This window comes from Doryrhamphus excisus, chromosome 9, assembly GCF_030265055.1.
Source record: "Doryrhamphus excisus isolate RoL2022-K1 chromosome 9, RoL_Dexc_1.0, whole genome shotgun sequence".
In the NCBI taxonomy this organism is placed as follows: domain Eukaryota; kingdom Metazoa; phylum Chordata; class Actinopteri; order Syngnathiformes; family Syngnathidae; genus Doryrhamphus; species Doryrhamphus excisus.
The window spans coordinates 3,511,759-3,529,109 of record NC_080474.1 but is presented as its reverse complement, the minus strand read 5'-3'; the positions used below and the strand labels follow the sequence as shown (position 1 = coordinate 3,529,109).

Here is a 17,351-nt window from a genome sequence, read left to right as displayed (position 1 = left end):
CATGTTTTTTTGGGTCACAGCTGCTACCTGAATACTGTTGAAGTGCCTTTGAGCAAGGTGCAAAACTCACTCAGGTTGTTACATGATCTGGAGAGAGACCTGACAAGGTTTCTGGTTCAGTAAAAAAAACAAAAAAACGGTCTCATTGGCATTAAGCCTGGGACAATATTGGTGCTGCAACGATTAATTGATGAATAAATGATTAATCGATTATCCAATTAATAGACTATTTTGGTAATGGATCATTTAATTCAAGCCTCAAGGCTTTAATCCGTTTATTTAATTTAAAATTGTACCGGAAACGTCCTGATTTCAGCCTCTCAAACGTGAAGTCACTTTGGAAAAGAGCAATCAACATTTCAGCCGTTTTTGCATAACTTGTGAGGCAAATCACTGCAGCCATGTGTGCGTAAAGCATGCGTAGTATATGGGAATTATCCACTTCAACTAATGCGTAGGATAATATGTACATTTATGCACACCTCTTTCCATGTGTACATACAGAACCGAGTGGTAGAACAGTGAAACTACAAGTATTAGAAAATTAAAATAGTTAGTTGCAGGTGTAGACGGTAATAAACAAATTAATTAAAAAATTAATTAATCATGCAAAATTAATCATGCAACAAATGAAAACAGATTTGATCATTTTGCCAGCCTCAATATATTGCCATGTGTGTGCGTGTCTGTTTACCTCGTCTCTCACCTCCAAACAGGCAGCATTGCTATCCGCGCCTTGGCACATTTGTTCCATAGAACAAAGGCATGAACAGAGTGAGTCATTTTGTTCAGTAGGTGGAGGCGGGGCCGTTAGCATACACACTGAGTGCAGAAGAGGAATGTTGTAGAAATTAGTAGCTTGATTTTTTTTCCCCATTAAAATCTTTTCTTGGGCGGCATGGCGGTCTAGTGGTTAGCGCACAGACCTCACAGCAAGGAGACCAGGGTTCAATTCCATCCTCGGCCATCTCTGTGTGGAGTTTGCATGTTCTCCCCGTGCATGCGTGGGTTTCCTCCCACATTCCAAAAACATGCTAGGTTAATTAGCGACTCCAAATTGTCCATAGGTATGAATGTGAGTGTGAATGGTTGTTTGTCTATATGTGCCCTGTGATTGGCCGGCCACCAGTCCAGGGTGTACCCCGCCTCTCGCCTGAAGACAGCTGGGATAGGCTCCAGCACCTCCCTGCAACCCTTGTGAGGAAAAGCGGTAGAAAATGATTGAATGAATGAAAATTTTGTCTTGGGCGGCACGGTGGTCGAGTGGTTAGCGCACAGCTAGGAGACCAGGGTTCAATTCCATCCTCGGCTTCCGGTTTCCTCCCACATTCCAAAAACATGCTAGGTTAATTGGTGACTCCAAATTGTCCATAGGTATGAATGTGAGTGTGAATGGTTGTTTGTCTATATGTGCCCTGTGATTGGCTGGGATAGGCTCCAGCACCTCCCTGCAACCCTTGTGAGGAAAAGCGGTAGAAAATGAATGAATGAATCTTGTCTTGTCTCGAGTATCGACACCCCTAAAAGTCACCATTTACGATCTGGCTCACGTGTTTCCTGGCAGGCCCGTCTGTGCGTGGGGTGTGGAACCATCTATACTGCAGCATGTCAAGTGGATTTCTGCTCAGGCATTATAAATGTGACAGAACTGGTTGAAAAGCAACACGATTACATTTTATTTACACAAAGATTCAGAGGAATGGAGTTGTAAAAAGGTAACGAGTAGGAAGTCATTTCCTTGCACCTTGTTGGCGCTAACTTCCAAGCGCTAAGCCTTGAGCTTGTAGACGTGGCAGCAGAAGTTGGACTTCTTTTGTTCAACATGAACTATCGTGTCCTTGTCGAAGACCACGTTGTGCTGGAACGTCTGAAGCCAAAGATGACAATTAACATCAGGACATCTGCATGCGTCTCCAAAGCTCCCGTCAGGTTCCTCACCTCATCCCAGGGTTCCGACAGTCTGACCGTCTTAAGTAAACATCCGCTGTGGTTGTCGTGCAGTCGGATCTCAGCTCTTCCTTGTCCGTCTGCACCGTTGGTGACCACCACCGCCAGAAGGTCCAGATCGTCTTCATATTCTACCAGGCGGAAATTCTGAAATATTTGCAACTCTTTGAGTTTGTACAACATGGAGCTGGAGAAAGACTCAAGACACAAAATGGACCGGTCACTGAATTACTGAGGGGGGTGTCCAAACTGTGGCCTGAGGGCCATTTGCGCCCCGCGGCTGCTTTTTTATTGCCCTGCAGTAGTCTCAAAATTTAATTTAACATGAAAACTGTTTAAAAAAACGAAAACAGACGCAAACGTGGGAAAATCAGCAGTAATTTCACAAGAATAAAGTAAATATTACGAGACTAATGTCGTAATATTGTTAATCAAGCTGAAATACAATGAATGAATCCAAGTTGAAATAAAAAAAAAAATTTAAGTTGTAATTTGATGAGAAAAACAATTTTTGGAAAATTGTGGAAAAAGATATCATATTACGAGAAGAAATTAGGGTTGCCAATTAACCTAGCATGTTTTTGGAATGTGGGGGAAAACCCACGCATGCACGGGGAGAACATGCAAACTCCACACAGAGATGTCCGAGGGTGGAATTGAACCCGGATCTTCATTCATTCTCTTCAAGAATAAAAAAAAACAGCTTGGGGCTGCACTACGTAGCAACTGTGTAAGAATATCGATGATACCTCTTGATCGGGATCATCGTCCAGCTGCTGGAATCGTCTCTTGACCGTGCGTCCTGAAGAGGTGACGGTGACTTGTGAAGCGTGCTGCGCGAGGAACGTTACTGAGATGATGGAACCCCACACGTGTGACACAAATACCATGATGACAACAGTCCACTCTGGTTGAAGCAGTGAACTTACAACGTGGTTCTGACGAGTTTCCATGGAGAAATGTTGAACTACCTTTGCTGCCGAGCTGCCGTTGAAATCACCAAGGATTTTTAGAATGCTGGGAGGAAAAAAAATAATTTAGCATTAAATAGGAGGCCACCTCAATGGGGGTCTGTTAGGGCCCGTTTGGGATAACAATCATTGATTGGATTCATTCATTCAACTTGTAACATGCATAGTGAAGAAGTACATGCACAAGGTACATCATGTACACATTAATCAATAGATTTCTTATGTTTAAAGTAAGAGGTAGATCTTTGGGACTTGGACTTTTTAAAAGGTTGAAACAGTGTGAGCACCCCTCATATATTGTAATGCCTTTCTAGACATTTCAATCCATTATTTTTTTTATTATTCTTCATTTGTCCCACAGTCACACACATAAAAAAAGTAGTATCGAGCCACCACAACTACAAAGATGGTGGTAACTATACCTGCAATAATAATAATAATAATAATAATAATAGCAATGATAAATACAGAGACCTTACTTTATAGTGCTGGGTCCTACATGAATGATTCTTCCCGAGTCGTCAGGATGGAAGAAAATCACATCGCTCTCTATGGAGCAACAATTCATATTCTGGATTCCATTTGTGGCCTAAAAAATAAATAAATCAATCAATAAATATATATATACACACATACATATATATATATATATATACACACACACATATATACAGACATATACATATATACAAACATATATACACATACATATATATACCTATATACATATATATACCTATATACATATATATACCTATACACACATATATATACATATATACATATATATACACATATACATATATATACACACATATACACACATATACATATATATACATATACATATACACATATATATACATACATACATACATATATATATATATACATATACATACATACATATATATACATATATATACACACATATACACACATATATATATAGTATATATATATATATTAATAGAAAATACAAATGATTGCACACATTGAAGACATGATCTGCACATGAAGTGGAAGACAAGAGGAAGAAGAAAAAGAACAACTGTCAAAAACAACTGTGCACTCAGCGTACTTAGCATCGAGCAAACCACAGCTGCTGAGGATCTGGCAACGTAACAGTGAACAAACATAGTGTACAGTAGGAAATACAGACATAGAGTACAGTGGGAAATACAGACATAGAGTACAGTGGGACATACAGACATAGAGTACAGTCTTACCAAAGTCTTGTCTCTCAGGGAGCAAATATGGTGGGTGCCTTGGTGGCGTTTTTGCGGGGGCGTGTGAATAAAGTGCCAAGGGAAACCTCCGATCTGCACTCCGTTATTGGAGCAGGACACTTGGAAAAGCACGGGAGGATGCTCTGCACGCACAAACAATGAGACAAACACGTCTGTTCAGGGACCAAGAGTGCAGTATTCAACACTTTCACACAAACTCTCCAAAAACCGTACCTGGAATCTGAATATTTACGGGGATGCCGCATGGGAACTCGCCCACTCGTTTGCCTTGGAGAAGTGAACTTGTCTTTCCCAGTGCTAGTTTCTCCTCCTTGTACTGCAGCATATGAAACAAAGATGGATTTCATTCAATATTAGTTAACATGATGGAGTGAAACCTTGCTTGGCGTCACCGATTCCCGACAGATAGTCTGACTCAAACCCGCCGTGTCCAAACCTGTTCCACTTTCATCATGTTAAGAACTATATATTTCAAGAAAAAAATCGCATCAAAGACCAGGGTTCAATTCCACCCTCGGCCATCTCTGTGTGGAGTTTGCATGTTCTCCCCGTGCATGCGTGGGTTTTCTCCGGGTACTCCGGTTTCCTCCCACATTCCAAAAACATGCTAGGTTAATTAGCGACTCCAAACTGTCCATAGGTATGAATGTGAGTGTGAATGGTTGTTTGTCTATATGTGCCCTGTGATTGGCTGGCCACCAGTCCAGGGTGTACCCCGCCTCTCGCACGAATGACAGCTGGGATAGGCTCCAGCACCCCCCGTGACCCTCGTGAGGAAAAGCGGTAGAAAATGAATATTTATAGAGCCCTCTAGACATGAAATAACACCCCTGTAGTCATCTTTCCATTCATATTACCCATTATAGTTGACTCTGTTGCTGTTGCTGTTTTGCCAGGTCTCACAGCTCGGAGACCTGGGTTCGATTCCCCGTTCGGGCATCTCTGTGTGGAGTTTGCATGTTCTCCCCGTGCATGCGTGGGTTTTCTCCGGGTACTCCGGTTTCCTCCCACATTCCAAAAACATGCTAGGTTAATTGACAACTCCAAATTGTCCATAGGTATGAATGTGAGTGTGAATGGTTGTTTGTCTATATGTGCCCTGTGATTGGCTGGCCACCAGTCCAGGGTGTACCCCGCCTCTCGCCCAAAGACAGCTGGGATAGGCTCCAGCACCCCCGCGACCCTCGTGAGGAAAAAGCAGTAGAAAATGAATAAATGAAAATCGCATCTAAGTTGTGATATTGGTGAAAAAGCATATTACTAGTATCGGCTTCACTCTTATAGACATAATTTTTGTTGTTTTTTTCCCCAATATTTCAACTTCTTAAAAAAAAAAATCACAATAATTCAATTAATATTATGCCTTTGTTCCCATAATATTACAACTCCTTTCCCCAACTGGGAAAAAAAAAACTTGACGGAAAAAAAACATGACAATATATTATCAAATCTGTTTTCATTTGTTGCATGATTAATTTATTTGTTTATTACCGTCTACACCTGCAACTAACAACTATTTTAATTTTTTAATACTTGTAGTTTCACTGTTCTACCACTCGGTTCTGGATGTACACATGGAAAGAGTTGTGCATAAATGTACATATTTGCCTACGTATGAGTTGAAGTGGATAAAACCAGAGCATACGCTAACCCAGGTTCCACTATATTTATTGTGTTAATACACTGCGGTTCATGTACGGAGTAAGAAAAAAAATACCTACTTTTTTCACAATGTGCTCAAAATTGAACAACTTGACAGTCTTGGTGCTGTAAGACACGGCCAGGACGCCCTGGGTCAGAAGAACATCAGTAACACCACTCCCAAATACCTGCAAAATTTCAATTCATATCTTAATAAGTTAATCTTAATAAGTGGTACATTTGAAATACCTCAAAACGTACTGCACAAACCTTTTTGTTCACCTCCATCATGCCCACAACTTCCAAGGGGAACGTTTGAAAAATGGCCAGATGCATCAGCGTGCTTTCTGTTATTCCGGCCTGGCAAAGTGGGAATAAAAAAAAAATATATATAAAGCTTGACGTTGACATTCTCCTCCAATTTCATGCCAACATTTGAAATAAAATTGATGCTTGTATTTATTAGATTAGATTCAGCTCTTTTGATATAGAATAAACAGAAAAAACACAGCTTTAGCTTACATTGCTGGGTATACCAAATAATACATAATAAATAATAAGAAAACATGCATAGGATTAATTCATATTGCTGTTCCTTGATTCAATAGCCTTTCACCAGATGACGTAGCATCCATTATACACAGTACATATCCACTACTAGTTAGCATCCACTTTAGCAACCATTAAAGATACGGTAAACACAGACGATCATTTTTTAAAATAACATGTTAACGTTATTGGCAACTCCAAATTGTCCATAAGTATGAATGTGAGTGTGAATGGTTGTTTGTCTATATGTATGTATCCTGTGATTGGCTGGCCACCACTCCAGGGTGTACCCCGCCTCTCGCCCAAAGACAGCTGGGATAGGCTCCAGCACCCCCCGTGAGGAAAAAGCGGTGGAAAATGAATGAATGAATGTTAACTTCATTGGCGACTCCAAATTGTCCATAGGTATGAATGTGAGTGTGAATGGTTGTTTGTCTATATGTGCCCTGTGATTGGCTGGCCACCACTCCAGGGTGTACCCCGCATCTCGCCCAAAGAGATAGGCTCCAGCACCCCCGCAACCCTCGTGAGGATAAGCGGTAGAAAATGAATGAATGTTTTCCTTCTCTTTCATTGTCCTTTCTCTAGCCTCTTCAATGTGAACATGTCCTCAAACACCTGCTTCCTTCATCCTAGTCGGTGACGTACCCGCGTCGGTGATATACACGCTTCGCTGACGTAAGCGAGCCTCAAAGTAGACAAAAAAAAAACATTGAATTTTTTTATAAATTGAGGTACTTGAATTATTGGAATAATCGTTGCAGCCCTATTTCCCTCACCGGCTGCTTGGAGCGAGTGCCCGAATACAGTGCACCATACTGGGCCACAGCAGGTCGCTCCTTCCCCTCTATACTCTGCTTCTCCTGATACTAGTGATGTGGTTTTGATGAGGTACACTTGGTGAAATCCTAATTTTCGTCCAGTCCTTCTTACCTCCAGGTGAGCACAAAGTACACTTCACTTACATTTAAAAATCAGATCTAAAAAGCTTATCTGTACCATATTGGTGTTGAGAAATTAAACGATACTATGCATCTCTAGTGAGAAGAGTCTCATGAATATGACGCATTCATGCTTACCTGTCGTGCTACGGGGTTCTCCCTGCTTTGAACAGATTTAACATAAAAGATCTCCTGCGAAACATCCCAGCTTAAATACCTGAAAGATATTTCAAAAGGTACATAAAACATAATCATTGGTATTTAAATATCCGCCAAGCGGTTTCCATTTACTTGAACTTGTGCTTTGAAGACAGGAAAACTCTCTGCATCTCCTGTCCTGTTGCATCTGATAAGCGATACAGCCAGTTATTGGCGGTGAGAACCAGGAGGCAGGGCTTCTGATCAGAAGGAGACGCCAATGTGTTTTCCTGCCGACGACATATTCCACGCTCATATCAGGCTTTACTCTACTCTGCTGTGCATACAATATAAAGACAATTTTGGTACTTACAAGCGGGCACTGACACAGCAAAGTATCTTCAAATTTCTCACTTTTGCATCGTTGGGGCAAATTGTAGAGAAGGTGAGGCTCGGCATGAATACTGAAAAGTTGATCACAAAGTCATCATCCTGGTGTTAGCTTGCACATACCTTTTTAATTCTGCAAAAATACATAAATTACATTCATGCTCTTTTTGGGAGAGCAGCAAATGGGATAAGCTGCTAGTAATTGATACACACAAAAAAATCAATTAAGCTAAAGGAAATACCAACTGACCAAATGTACTTGTATGTGGCAAAACAATAACGGGATTTAATATTAGTAGAGCCCTCAAGACTGCAAATAACACCCCTCTTGTCACATTTACACTCCTATAACCCAATATAGTAGAAAGAAAGACATAAATAAGATAAACATTTGGTTCTTTTCAAGCAGGGGTCCTAACCTTTTTGACGACGAGGCACCATTTTTTTCAGTGCAGAGTGGCCACAGGGCCCATTGAATATTAACACTTTGTTTTCACTAACAAATCAAATCCACTCATAGTTTAACAAGATAAGCTAAAACCTGAATAAAGTTCAATGAATAATAACATGACATGATAAAATGTGATCATCACAAAGATCATTTCTGTGCGTTCTAAAGATATAAAGACAGATAAAAAAAAGAGGCCGCTAAGAATGCACATAATGGGACACAACTATTTCACCTTTACATAATGTGACCTGCATATTATTAGCAAGCTGCAGAATTATTATTATTAATGTTATTAGCACTGTCAGACTGAAGAGCTATGTTATGAATTTCTACTCACCAGCTGTAGCATGTCAGGTAATTTTCCAGGTAGAGTTTACCATTTTCATACATTATTGGACATTTTGAGGTCTTGAGGCACACTTTGGAGAAGTCCCTGTTGTCCTGGAAGATGAGGGTTGACATTGAACATGAATCACAAACACACACATTTACGCAAACATTAAGACAACATTTTTGATCCCATCTTAAATGAGCCAAAGACCACGTGCGACCACAGCAGGACCAGGAGCTCCTCATCTGGCATCTTCCTTAAAACAACACAGACGCCACACCTCTGGTGACACTTTTTTAAATATTTTTGTGTACACAAAAAATTTTGAAATCTTTTGAGTTTAGGTCATAAAAGATGAGCGCAAAAACAAACTCGAGTGTAATTCATATGACGCGTTTTTCCCGCTACCTGCAAAAGGATGCCCCGAAGGAGCTTCGAATTGAGCCTGGTTAGACTTCCACCATCCCTGATACCTCTGCTCCTGACACTCAGCACCTTCACAGCGTTGATGCTCCTTTTTCTCCAGTGTGGCGCCATCATGTGGTGGCATCTCTACCATTCAAGCGTGCATCTGCAAGACAAAAAAAAAAACAATGAAATGGAGCTGCAGTGCCTTGCGGTGACGTTTCAAAACTGGAATATCATGTCAGAAATACAGTACATCAAATAAAGCATACCTTGTAGAGAGAGCAGGGGTGTCCAAAGTGCATTTGCGACGTGCAGCTGTTCTTTTATTGTAATGTAATGGAAAATACATAGAAAATGGATTGATCACAAAGCCGAGATGCAGTTTTTTTCTTGAAATGTACAACTGTATAACGTCTTAATATATTTGAAAATATTACAGTAGCATTTGCATCTTTTCATTTCACTGTGTGGCCCTTTGGACAACCTTGTGCACAGCAACAAGGACTACAAAGATCTCCAAAGATTACAAAGTGGGCACCTCAACCATGTTAGGCATCATACATTTGCCCCAGATTTGTTTATTTAAATGTATTTTAATAAACACTCCAAACCAGTTGAGTTAGTAAAATTCCATAATTTGGCAGAAGCACTAGTAAGAAAGCTTCTTCTTCTTTCTCTTTCAGCTTTTCCCTTCAGGGGTCACCACAGCAAATCAATCTAGTGTAGCTTCAACTACTCTTTCCCATAACTTCACTGTATGGCTCATTAGCACAACTCTGCACATCACCCTTGTTCTTAAAAAATGGGCACCAACACACTTCTCCTCCATTCCTGAGGCATCTTCTCGCCACCTAAGATCCTATTGAACAACCCAGTCAGGAACTCAAGTGCTACCTCCATACCTACTTCCATACCTCCACAGGTATACCATCAGGACCAAGTGTCTTCCCACCAGTAATAAAGCACTTTCAGTAAATGCCTCCCAGCTATCACGTGATCAGAGATGGCGCTTCCCCAGACAAACTGGATGGGTTGCATTTACATTGTGTATTTGTGGCCACTGGAAATGCTCAACTGAAACCATTATTCAGTCCACTGTCACACACTGTACGAAGCAAAATGTAATTTCATTTGTGTGGAAGATACGGCAAAATTCAAAGATATGTCTATGGCGTCAGTTTACTATCAAAATAAGGGAGTAAAATCATGGGGGGGAGTAAAATCATTCAACAGTGCGCCCTCTCACTTTTTTTATCCATCCACAGGAATTCTTTTGTTCCACTGTTGAAAATCATTCAACAGTGCGCCCTCTCACTTTTTTATCGATCCACAGTAATGATTTTACCCCCCCAATATTATTTGTACCTCTTCTTGTACCGCTCCTTTTTATGTAGTTTGGCCCAAAACAATGATGACGTCAAACACCGTCGACAGTGTTTGACAACAAGAGACCTTGCGCGCATGCGTAGAACACAACACTCTCGGTGACCGCTACAACAAAGCCAAACTGGGTGATTATGGTTTTATTTCCTACTGATACAAGTTAAAACATATTCTTTGTGTCCGAGACAACTACACAATGACTCTTAAGTAAATATGCATTCTATTGGCGACGCTAGCTGAAGAGGTAGATATACATCGGGTTAACTTCATTCTAATCCATTTGTTTATTAGCCCCGGTTTAGCAAGTGACACATCCAAAGGTGATGAGAACCAATCAAATGTAATGTAGAGTTACACTTGATGTAATATTACCGTAACAGCGTTGGATGGCTTGGTTTTGTTCCTTCTGGGTCCTGTTTTTGAAGTTAAGTCTTCTTCATGTTGACATTTATAGCAGCGGCCCAACAACATTAAATCTCATTACTGCCATCAAGTGGAAGTAAGGTGTAACAACATAAATCATGACGTTCATGACATGACTTATCTGGATGTTTTAATGCTCTGAATTATTTCAATGAATTTTATTTTGACATGACAAGTGACAATGGACAACTCGACCCTTGAACCATCTTATATATTTTTTTCTAAGGCTGTCGATGGTAACATTTATTTAATCAATTACGTAAAAAAGCATTTAAAAAGCATGTCAAGCCACACCTGTTATGATGGCAGACGGAAGCATAGTGTAGTGTCCCACAACACACAGTCTGATGCTCTTTTATAAGTTTATTCTGACCTGAACACAGCAACAGCAGTATAATTCCCACACCATACATGTATCTCCAACTCAAACACGTTTCTCGTCCTCCTCGGACCGATACTTCCTTATTGTCACGTGACGACCGCGAGATGCATTCACAGGCACTGGCAAGATCACGACAGTACAATGTCGTACAGCCAAGAAAATACACCTACACTCAAAACGTGAATCCATCTTATATAACTTGGTCTGACGGTTTATCTGTTTGGTCATTTATCTTTTTGTGCATAAATTACAGTAAAATTGTCATATATCACACATAGATGCAAATTGTGATTAATCATGAGTATTTAATTTGAAAACCGATTATTGTATGTTTAGTTATATGCAGAGGGAACAGTTGTTAGAATGAATATGTCCTTGTATTTTCACAGAATAAATGCATCAATTGCAGTGCCTGTGTTTAGCCACGCTGGCTAAAGTTTTGAGTGTGCACAGAGTGTCCACAAGGTTCAAGTGCACAGAAGGAAGACCCTCTGCTCCACTGGGTTCAAGGATTCTAACCAATCCTGATGACATCTTTCAGCACAATATGTGGTTAGTCCAGCATCTTAAAAACATTGATATATGATTCTATTCTAAACTTTAATTTTTGTTTTAGGGATCATGTGCAATGGACAGAGGAGGATGTGGAAAATGCACAGATAAAAGCTGAGGAAAACTCCAGTGTGCGAATCCCATTCAGTGAACAAGGCAAGAATACACACCCATTTGAATTTAAAGGGGAGCTATTGTGCTTTTTCCACTTTCTCTGATCTATAAATATAGTTAGAATTGAGTCATTGTGTTAAACGATGCCAAAGTTTCAGATAATGAGGTTTGCGCAATTGGAAGTGAGCCCTGAAAGAAGTTTGGGATGGCTCTGAACACTTGGCATAGTGCCGGGGGCTTCTCTGTTTACAGTGTTAGCAATGTCTCCCAGGAAGCGTTTCTTCGGGTGTAAGGAAAAGCTACATTTGAGGCAAACATCAGGCACAAGTGGTTGGAGTTCCCGATTCCCTCCCAGCAAAATAAAAATAAATATTTTAATTTTATACTGGACTGTTTTGTGAAAACGGGCCACTATGCAGCTGGACTAGCCCACAAACTGTCACTGAAGCCAGTCACGGGACTCACGAAATCCCAAAAAATATAGCTGGATTAGGTGCAGATTGTGGAAGATCTAGAAAGCTTTCTGTGCTGGTTATTGTGTGTAGCTGCTCTATAGGAGTCCACAACTCAAATAAAAGGGCCTAAAAGTGAGCATAATAGGTCCCCTTTAACAGTCATTAGCTGGCGTGTACGTTTGTGAAACTGACACCATGTCCACACGTCTTTCCCACAGCTACGTTTGACATTGACGCTTGTCGCTACTGGGATAGGTTTTATGAGCTTCACCAGCAGAAATTCTTCAAAGATCGGAAGTGGCTTCTTTTGGAATTCCCAGAACTGCTTCCATCTGACTTAAAAAGCCAAGAAGGGGACACGAGACATCGGCAACAGGGCAGATGCACACACTTGGACCCCAACGCCAACCCGCAGCACCTCCGTCAAGATGCAGGGCCGGAAACGTACGAAGCAGCCGAGCGTGTTTCTTACCCGGGACAGCATGCAGATTTCAGGATATTGGAGGTTTTTCATTTTATATACTTTTTGACAGTCACGATTCTTGCTTGATAGCATGCAAAGAAACATTTGTAAATGGGTACACTGATGGTTGCTGGGTTTGCTTTCTTTCATATGTATAAAATGATGTTTTTACAGGTTGGATGTGGAGTCGGCAACAGCGTATTTCCTATTATTAGCAACATCAAGTAAGTGTCAGTTGAGCTGTCCCTCCTTTATCGGTTCCAGAGTGAATACATTTAATATTGTTGTACTATTTATAGCAAAGAAACCCTGTTTATTACTTTCTAAACATGTTTTTTTGCCATTATTAGAGACCCATATACATTAAATAACACCCCTATAGTCATCTTGACACTCATATTATTCTTTGTTTATGCCAAGTTGCGCAACTCTGACACGGACGTTACGCAGGATCTCTGAAGGGACACAAGAGACGGCCGCTTTAAGTATAGCAACATCCATGCTAACAGTAACAGGCTGATGAGCGGCCATGGCCAGCTACACCCACCATCCAAAGCAAAAGCAAATTACGAGTCTTCCACGGTTTTGATTGGCGGTCAGATGTGTAGGGGGGTATCAAATCAATCCTCCCAATCATCCTGCTGATTGGTCCTTGTCTGGGCGGCAGCCTTAACATTTTACAGTTTACTGGTTTCGCGTCACAAGGCAACGTGACACGCATGTCGTTAAGTCGCTTGGCTGGGCGTTGCTTCCCTTGTGTGGCAAACATTCGCCTTCAATTTAGTTATTCCTAAGTCAAGAAAGGGTTTGAAACAAGGAAAAAGTAAGAAACCAAAAATGTACCACTTCCACATGGAATGTGAGGAGAACTTTTTCCACTGTGTCATATCAGACTTTGCATCCATTGCTCATTCAATGTCTCATCAATGTAGTATTACTGATGCCTAGTCACCAGAATACTGTAGTATTTCAATATTTTGTGGACTAATAATAATAATAATAATTCACAAAACAGCCATCATTTATTCATTCGTTTTGTAAAAACAGCGATAAACTGAGGGACAACTCTATGAGATATTTTTCATATTCACTTCCCTGCAAGACTTAGTAAATTGATTCCTGGTTAAAAATTTTATTTTTATAATGTTTATGTTTTATAATCTTATTTACAGAGAAAAGGGTGCATATTTATACTGTTGTGACTTCTCGCCATGTGCTCTTCAACTGCTGAAGGTAAGAAGTCTTCATATTACTGGAGTAATATACTGATACCGATATATATAACATGACATATCTCCTGTGGTGGAATGGAACACATGGTTTTTAATATCAGTTTTTCCATGATCAGGAAAGAACCTGATACCGATGTCAACCGATATCAATTTTTTATGCTGCCGGCAATTATTGGACATCCCAAATTTGGAACCGTGGTGGTCAAATGGCGTGGTGCTGGCGTTTCAAATGGTTGATAAGGTTTTCCGTGCTCCCAACTTATCGCGGACCATTTGGTACAACTAGCACACAAAATGGCTTCCTTTTAAAAGTGAGTGTTTGTTTACAAATGAACACTGGGGAAGTTAAAACAGGCCGTTAACGTCAAAGGTAATAGGAAAAAGGACCACTTGATTTGCTCTCCTCATTGGAGCGTTTTGGAATATTATCGGTTATCTGAGCTATTTTTAATAGTATGTATTATCACGAGTATGATGTTATAATTCCGTCATATCAGCCCAATAATTGTCATCACTACTTTGCCCTCCCCTCACAGGGCCATCCCGATTATGACGACTCTGTGTGCCACGCCTTTATGTATGATATTTGTGAGGAGGAGGCCTCTCTTCCCTTTCCTCCACACAGCCTGGATGTCATTCTTGCAGTCTTTGTCCTCTCCTCCATTCATCCAGACAGGTGAGCGGAAGAAACATGCTAGCTTGCTGCCTTTTATCACTTTAGCACTTCCACCAAGACTATTGACTTTTCTGTAACGGCAATCTACACTCACAGGACATTTATTTATATTTATGTAATGACCAGGGGTGCAACGATAAAGAAAATTAACGGCACAGTTAAATATTTTTTTGTGCAAGTTTATTTTAGCTTGTATTTTATTTACAGTTTTTAAATAAGATGTATGTGGTGCAGCTATACCTGAAAAAATAACACTTTGGAAAACCAATTTTAAAAAATTACAATTCAATTTAAAACTAAAAATATGCACTAGTGGTGTCAAAAGATGGCCCGACATTCCCCGGCAGGAGTGGGTTCACTCTGTGCATTGCTTCTTGGCGCGTTTGTTCAATAGAACAACAGCATGAGCGGCGTGAGCCCTTTTTTCAGTTATACAGTCTCTTCATGGGTGAAGGCGGGGCCGGTAGCATACACACAGAGTGCAGAAGAGTGCAATTGGTAGATTGAAATTTATTATGGCGGCACGGCGTTCTAGTAGTTAGCGCGCAGACCTCACAGCTAGGAGACCAGGGTTCAATTCCACCCTCGGCCATCTCTGTGTGGAGTTTGCATGTTCTCCCCGTGCGTGGATTTTCTCCGGGTACTCCGGTTTCCTCCCACATTCCAAAAACATGCTAGGTTAATTGGCGACTCCAAATTGTCCATAGGTATGAATGTGAGTGTGAATGGTTGTTTGTCTATATGTGCCCTGTGATTGGCTGGCCACCAGTCCAGGGTGTACCCCGCCTCTCGCCGGAAGACAGCTGGGATAGGCTCCAGCACCCCTGCGACCCTCGTGAGGAAAAAGCGGTAGAAAATGAATGAATTGAATGACTGAAATTTATTATCATATTTTTTTTTGTGTACTTTTCATAAAAGTAATGTTAAAATTTGCAGACCCAATCTCACATATCTCGTCCTAATAAACACACATAAGTTATCAATAGCTGTGTTCATAGATTCAGTAGTATTTGGATCAGTCTATATAGGGTTTATTATTTCCATACTTTATGTACACTTCCAGTTTGCTGTTAAACATTATAGCTATAAAATAAACAGAAACCATTAATCAACTAACAAAGTGCTGTTTGAATTGTGCAGATGCGCTTGATGCTGTGTGGTAAGCATTTCACTGAATGAGATTTCATCTGTAGGATGCAAGGAGTAGTAAATAGACTGTCCTCATACCTCAAATATGGAGGGGTTTTTCTCTTTCGGGATTATGGAAGATATGACTTCTCACAACTCAGGTTTAAGAAAGGTCAGTCTTACACGCCTCATGTTTGGTACAGTTGGTTGTATTCGTCATTCAAAAGTCTTATTGTTTGCTGCAATCAGGTCGGTGCTTGTCAGACAACTTCTACACACGTGGCGATGGAACCTGCGTTTACTTTTTCGCTAAAGGTATTCTACATGAAATACCATACAGTCATGTACATGTACTGCATCATCCAAATGTACTGGGCTAAAAATGTAAATTATTATTATTTTTTTTCTAATCTGTTTTATCTCCATAGAAGAAATTCATCATTTATTCAGCAAAGCCGGACTGGAGGAAGTTCAGAATGTGGAGGATCGCCGACTTCAAGTTAACAGAGGAAAGAAAGTATCAATGCATCGAGTATGGATGCAGAGCAAGTATAGGAAACCATATCCACTTTCAACTTGTTAACGCCCCTCTTTCCTTTATACACTGTTATATTTTTAGATCTACTTGTTGTCAAAAAAACGCATATTGTGCAGTATGTACATTAAAAGCATACTACATGGATCGTTACTGTGTTCCAGTAACGAGAAATATAAGTCATTACTATACTATATACTATACTAAAATTTTAACGTACAATGACAAAATATGACTTTTGTATTTGAACGAGCCACAAAACAATGGTGGTGTGTTTTGAAATGTTTATTGTTCCACAAAGTGACACTCAAAAAGATATTGTCAACATTTCGTAGACCAATATGCGTTACATTAACGCCCAGTTTGGATTCCTAGGAAAACAATCAGACTGCACTTCCGGAATAACAAACAAAAAACAGACTGTGTACATATATTTATACTGTATATTCTGTATATTTTGTATTTTTCATTCTTTTTTAATAGATGTGTCTGCACCTACTTCACCAAAACAAATTCCTAGTATGTGTTTGATCATACCAGGCAATAAACCCTTTTCTGATTTTGATTCTGAATCTGACCAAATAAACCACTGTTATGATACGATATAATAACTTTTTCAAGTACAAATGAACTTACAAATAAACTTAGCAAATATATTCTAATGTATTGAGATGCATCTGTATACATAATTTTGAGAATTCAAGTCCCCCTCCAATTATTGATATTTCCCATACCAGCACCTCATGCTCCAATATCAATTCTCAAATCTAAATATTGATACTTTCAATACTTAAGTCATTTGAAGTTTGACCCATTGTGAACGGAGGAGCCATGTGTGAATTGTCAATAAAGTTTTTATTCGTTTATTTTAATGGCTGTATGAACTTGTTTTTTTTTTACAGTTTTACAGTTGAAAATAAATCAATAAAATGCTATAAATTGATGAATGTATTGTATTCTTTATGCTGTGGTATGAAATAGACTGTAAACA

The 17,351-nt window shown here is 39.9% G+C and overlaps 2 protein-coding genes across 3 annotated transcripts; one reads left to right on the top strand and one right to left on the bottom strand.

Annotated features, from left to right (window-relative positions):
• Positions 1-1,656: 1,656 nt before the first annotated feature.
• On the bottom strand, positions 1,657-10,892 carry dcaf17 (ddb1 and cul4 associated factor 17). 2 transcript variants are annotated; one of them, XM_058082096.1, is made up of 16 exons: positions 10,383-10,585; positions 9,287-9,332; positions 9,018-9,180; positions 8,616-8,719; positions 7,811-7,901; positions 7,591-7,727; positions 7,438-7,516; positions 6,080-6,169; positions 5,890-5,997; positions 4,382-4,484; positions 4,148-4,290; positions 3,398-3,507; positions 2,877-2,964; positions 2,697-2,780; positions 1,939-2,094; positions 1,657-1,867 (listed from the first exon to the last, which is right to left on the bottom strand). In XM_058082096.1, exons 3-16 carry the CDS (start codon positions 9,147-9,149, stop codon positions 1,769-1,771), a joined length of 1,524 nt encoding a protein of 507 aa, XP_057938079.1. In that variant the 5' UTR covers positions 9,150-9,180; positions 9,287-9,332; positions 10,383-10,585; the 3' UTR covers positions 1,657-1,768. The 2 variants fall into 2 exon arrangements, with proteins under 2 accessions (XP_057938079.1, XP_057938078.1); XM_058082095.1 differs by lacking the exons at positions 9,287-9,332; positions 10,383-10,585 and adding an exon at positions 10,773-10,892 and having other exon boundaries at positions 1,658-1,867.
• On the top strand, positions 10,456-17,262 carry mettl8 (methyltransferase 8, methylcytidine). Its single transcript, XM_058082097.1, has 10 exons — positions 10,456-10,528; positions 11,595-11,757; positions 11,822-11,913; positions 12,545-12,831; positions 12,964-13,013; positions 13,962-14,022; positions 14,558-14,697; positions 15,891-15,997; positions 16,075-16,140; positions 16,254-17,262. The coding sequence occupies exons 2-10, from the start codon at positions 11,600-11,602 to the stop codon at positions 16,406-16,408; spliced, it is 1,116 nt and encodes a 371-aa protein (XP_057938080.1). The 5' UTR covers positions 10,456-10,528; positions 11,595-11,599; the 3' UTR covers positions 16,409-17,262.
• Positions 17,263-17,351: the final 89 nt, after the last annotated feature.

Excerpts from the sequence above, each read along its gene's own strand:
- dcaf17 (XM_058082095.1), bottom strand. The coding sequence starts at position 9,149 with ATGATGGCGCCACACTGGAGAAAAAGGAGCATCAACGCTGTGAAGGTG. Across the intron at positions 7,517-7,590 it reads TCTTCAAAGCACAAGTTCAA|GTATTTAAGCTGGGATGTTT; the intron begins GTAAATGGAAAC and ends AATATCTTTCAG. Across the intron at positions 5,998-6,079 it reads TGATGGAGGTGAACAAAAAG|GTATTTGGGAGTGGTGTTAC; the intron begins GTTTGTGCAGTA and ends GAAATTTTGCAG.
- mettl8 (XM_058082097.1), top strand. The coding sequence starts at position 11,600 with ATGCATCAATTGCAGTGCCTGTGTTTAGCCACGCTGGCTAAAGTTTTG. Across the intron at positions 14,023-14,557 it reads GTGCTCTTCAACTGCTGAAG|GGCCATCCCGATTATGACGA; the intron begins GTAAGAAGTCTT and ends CTCCCCTCACAG. Across the intron at positions 16,141-16,253 it reads CGTTTACTTTTTCGCTAAAG|AAGAAATTCATCATTTATTC; the intron begins GTATTCTACATG and ends TTATCTCCATAG.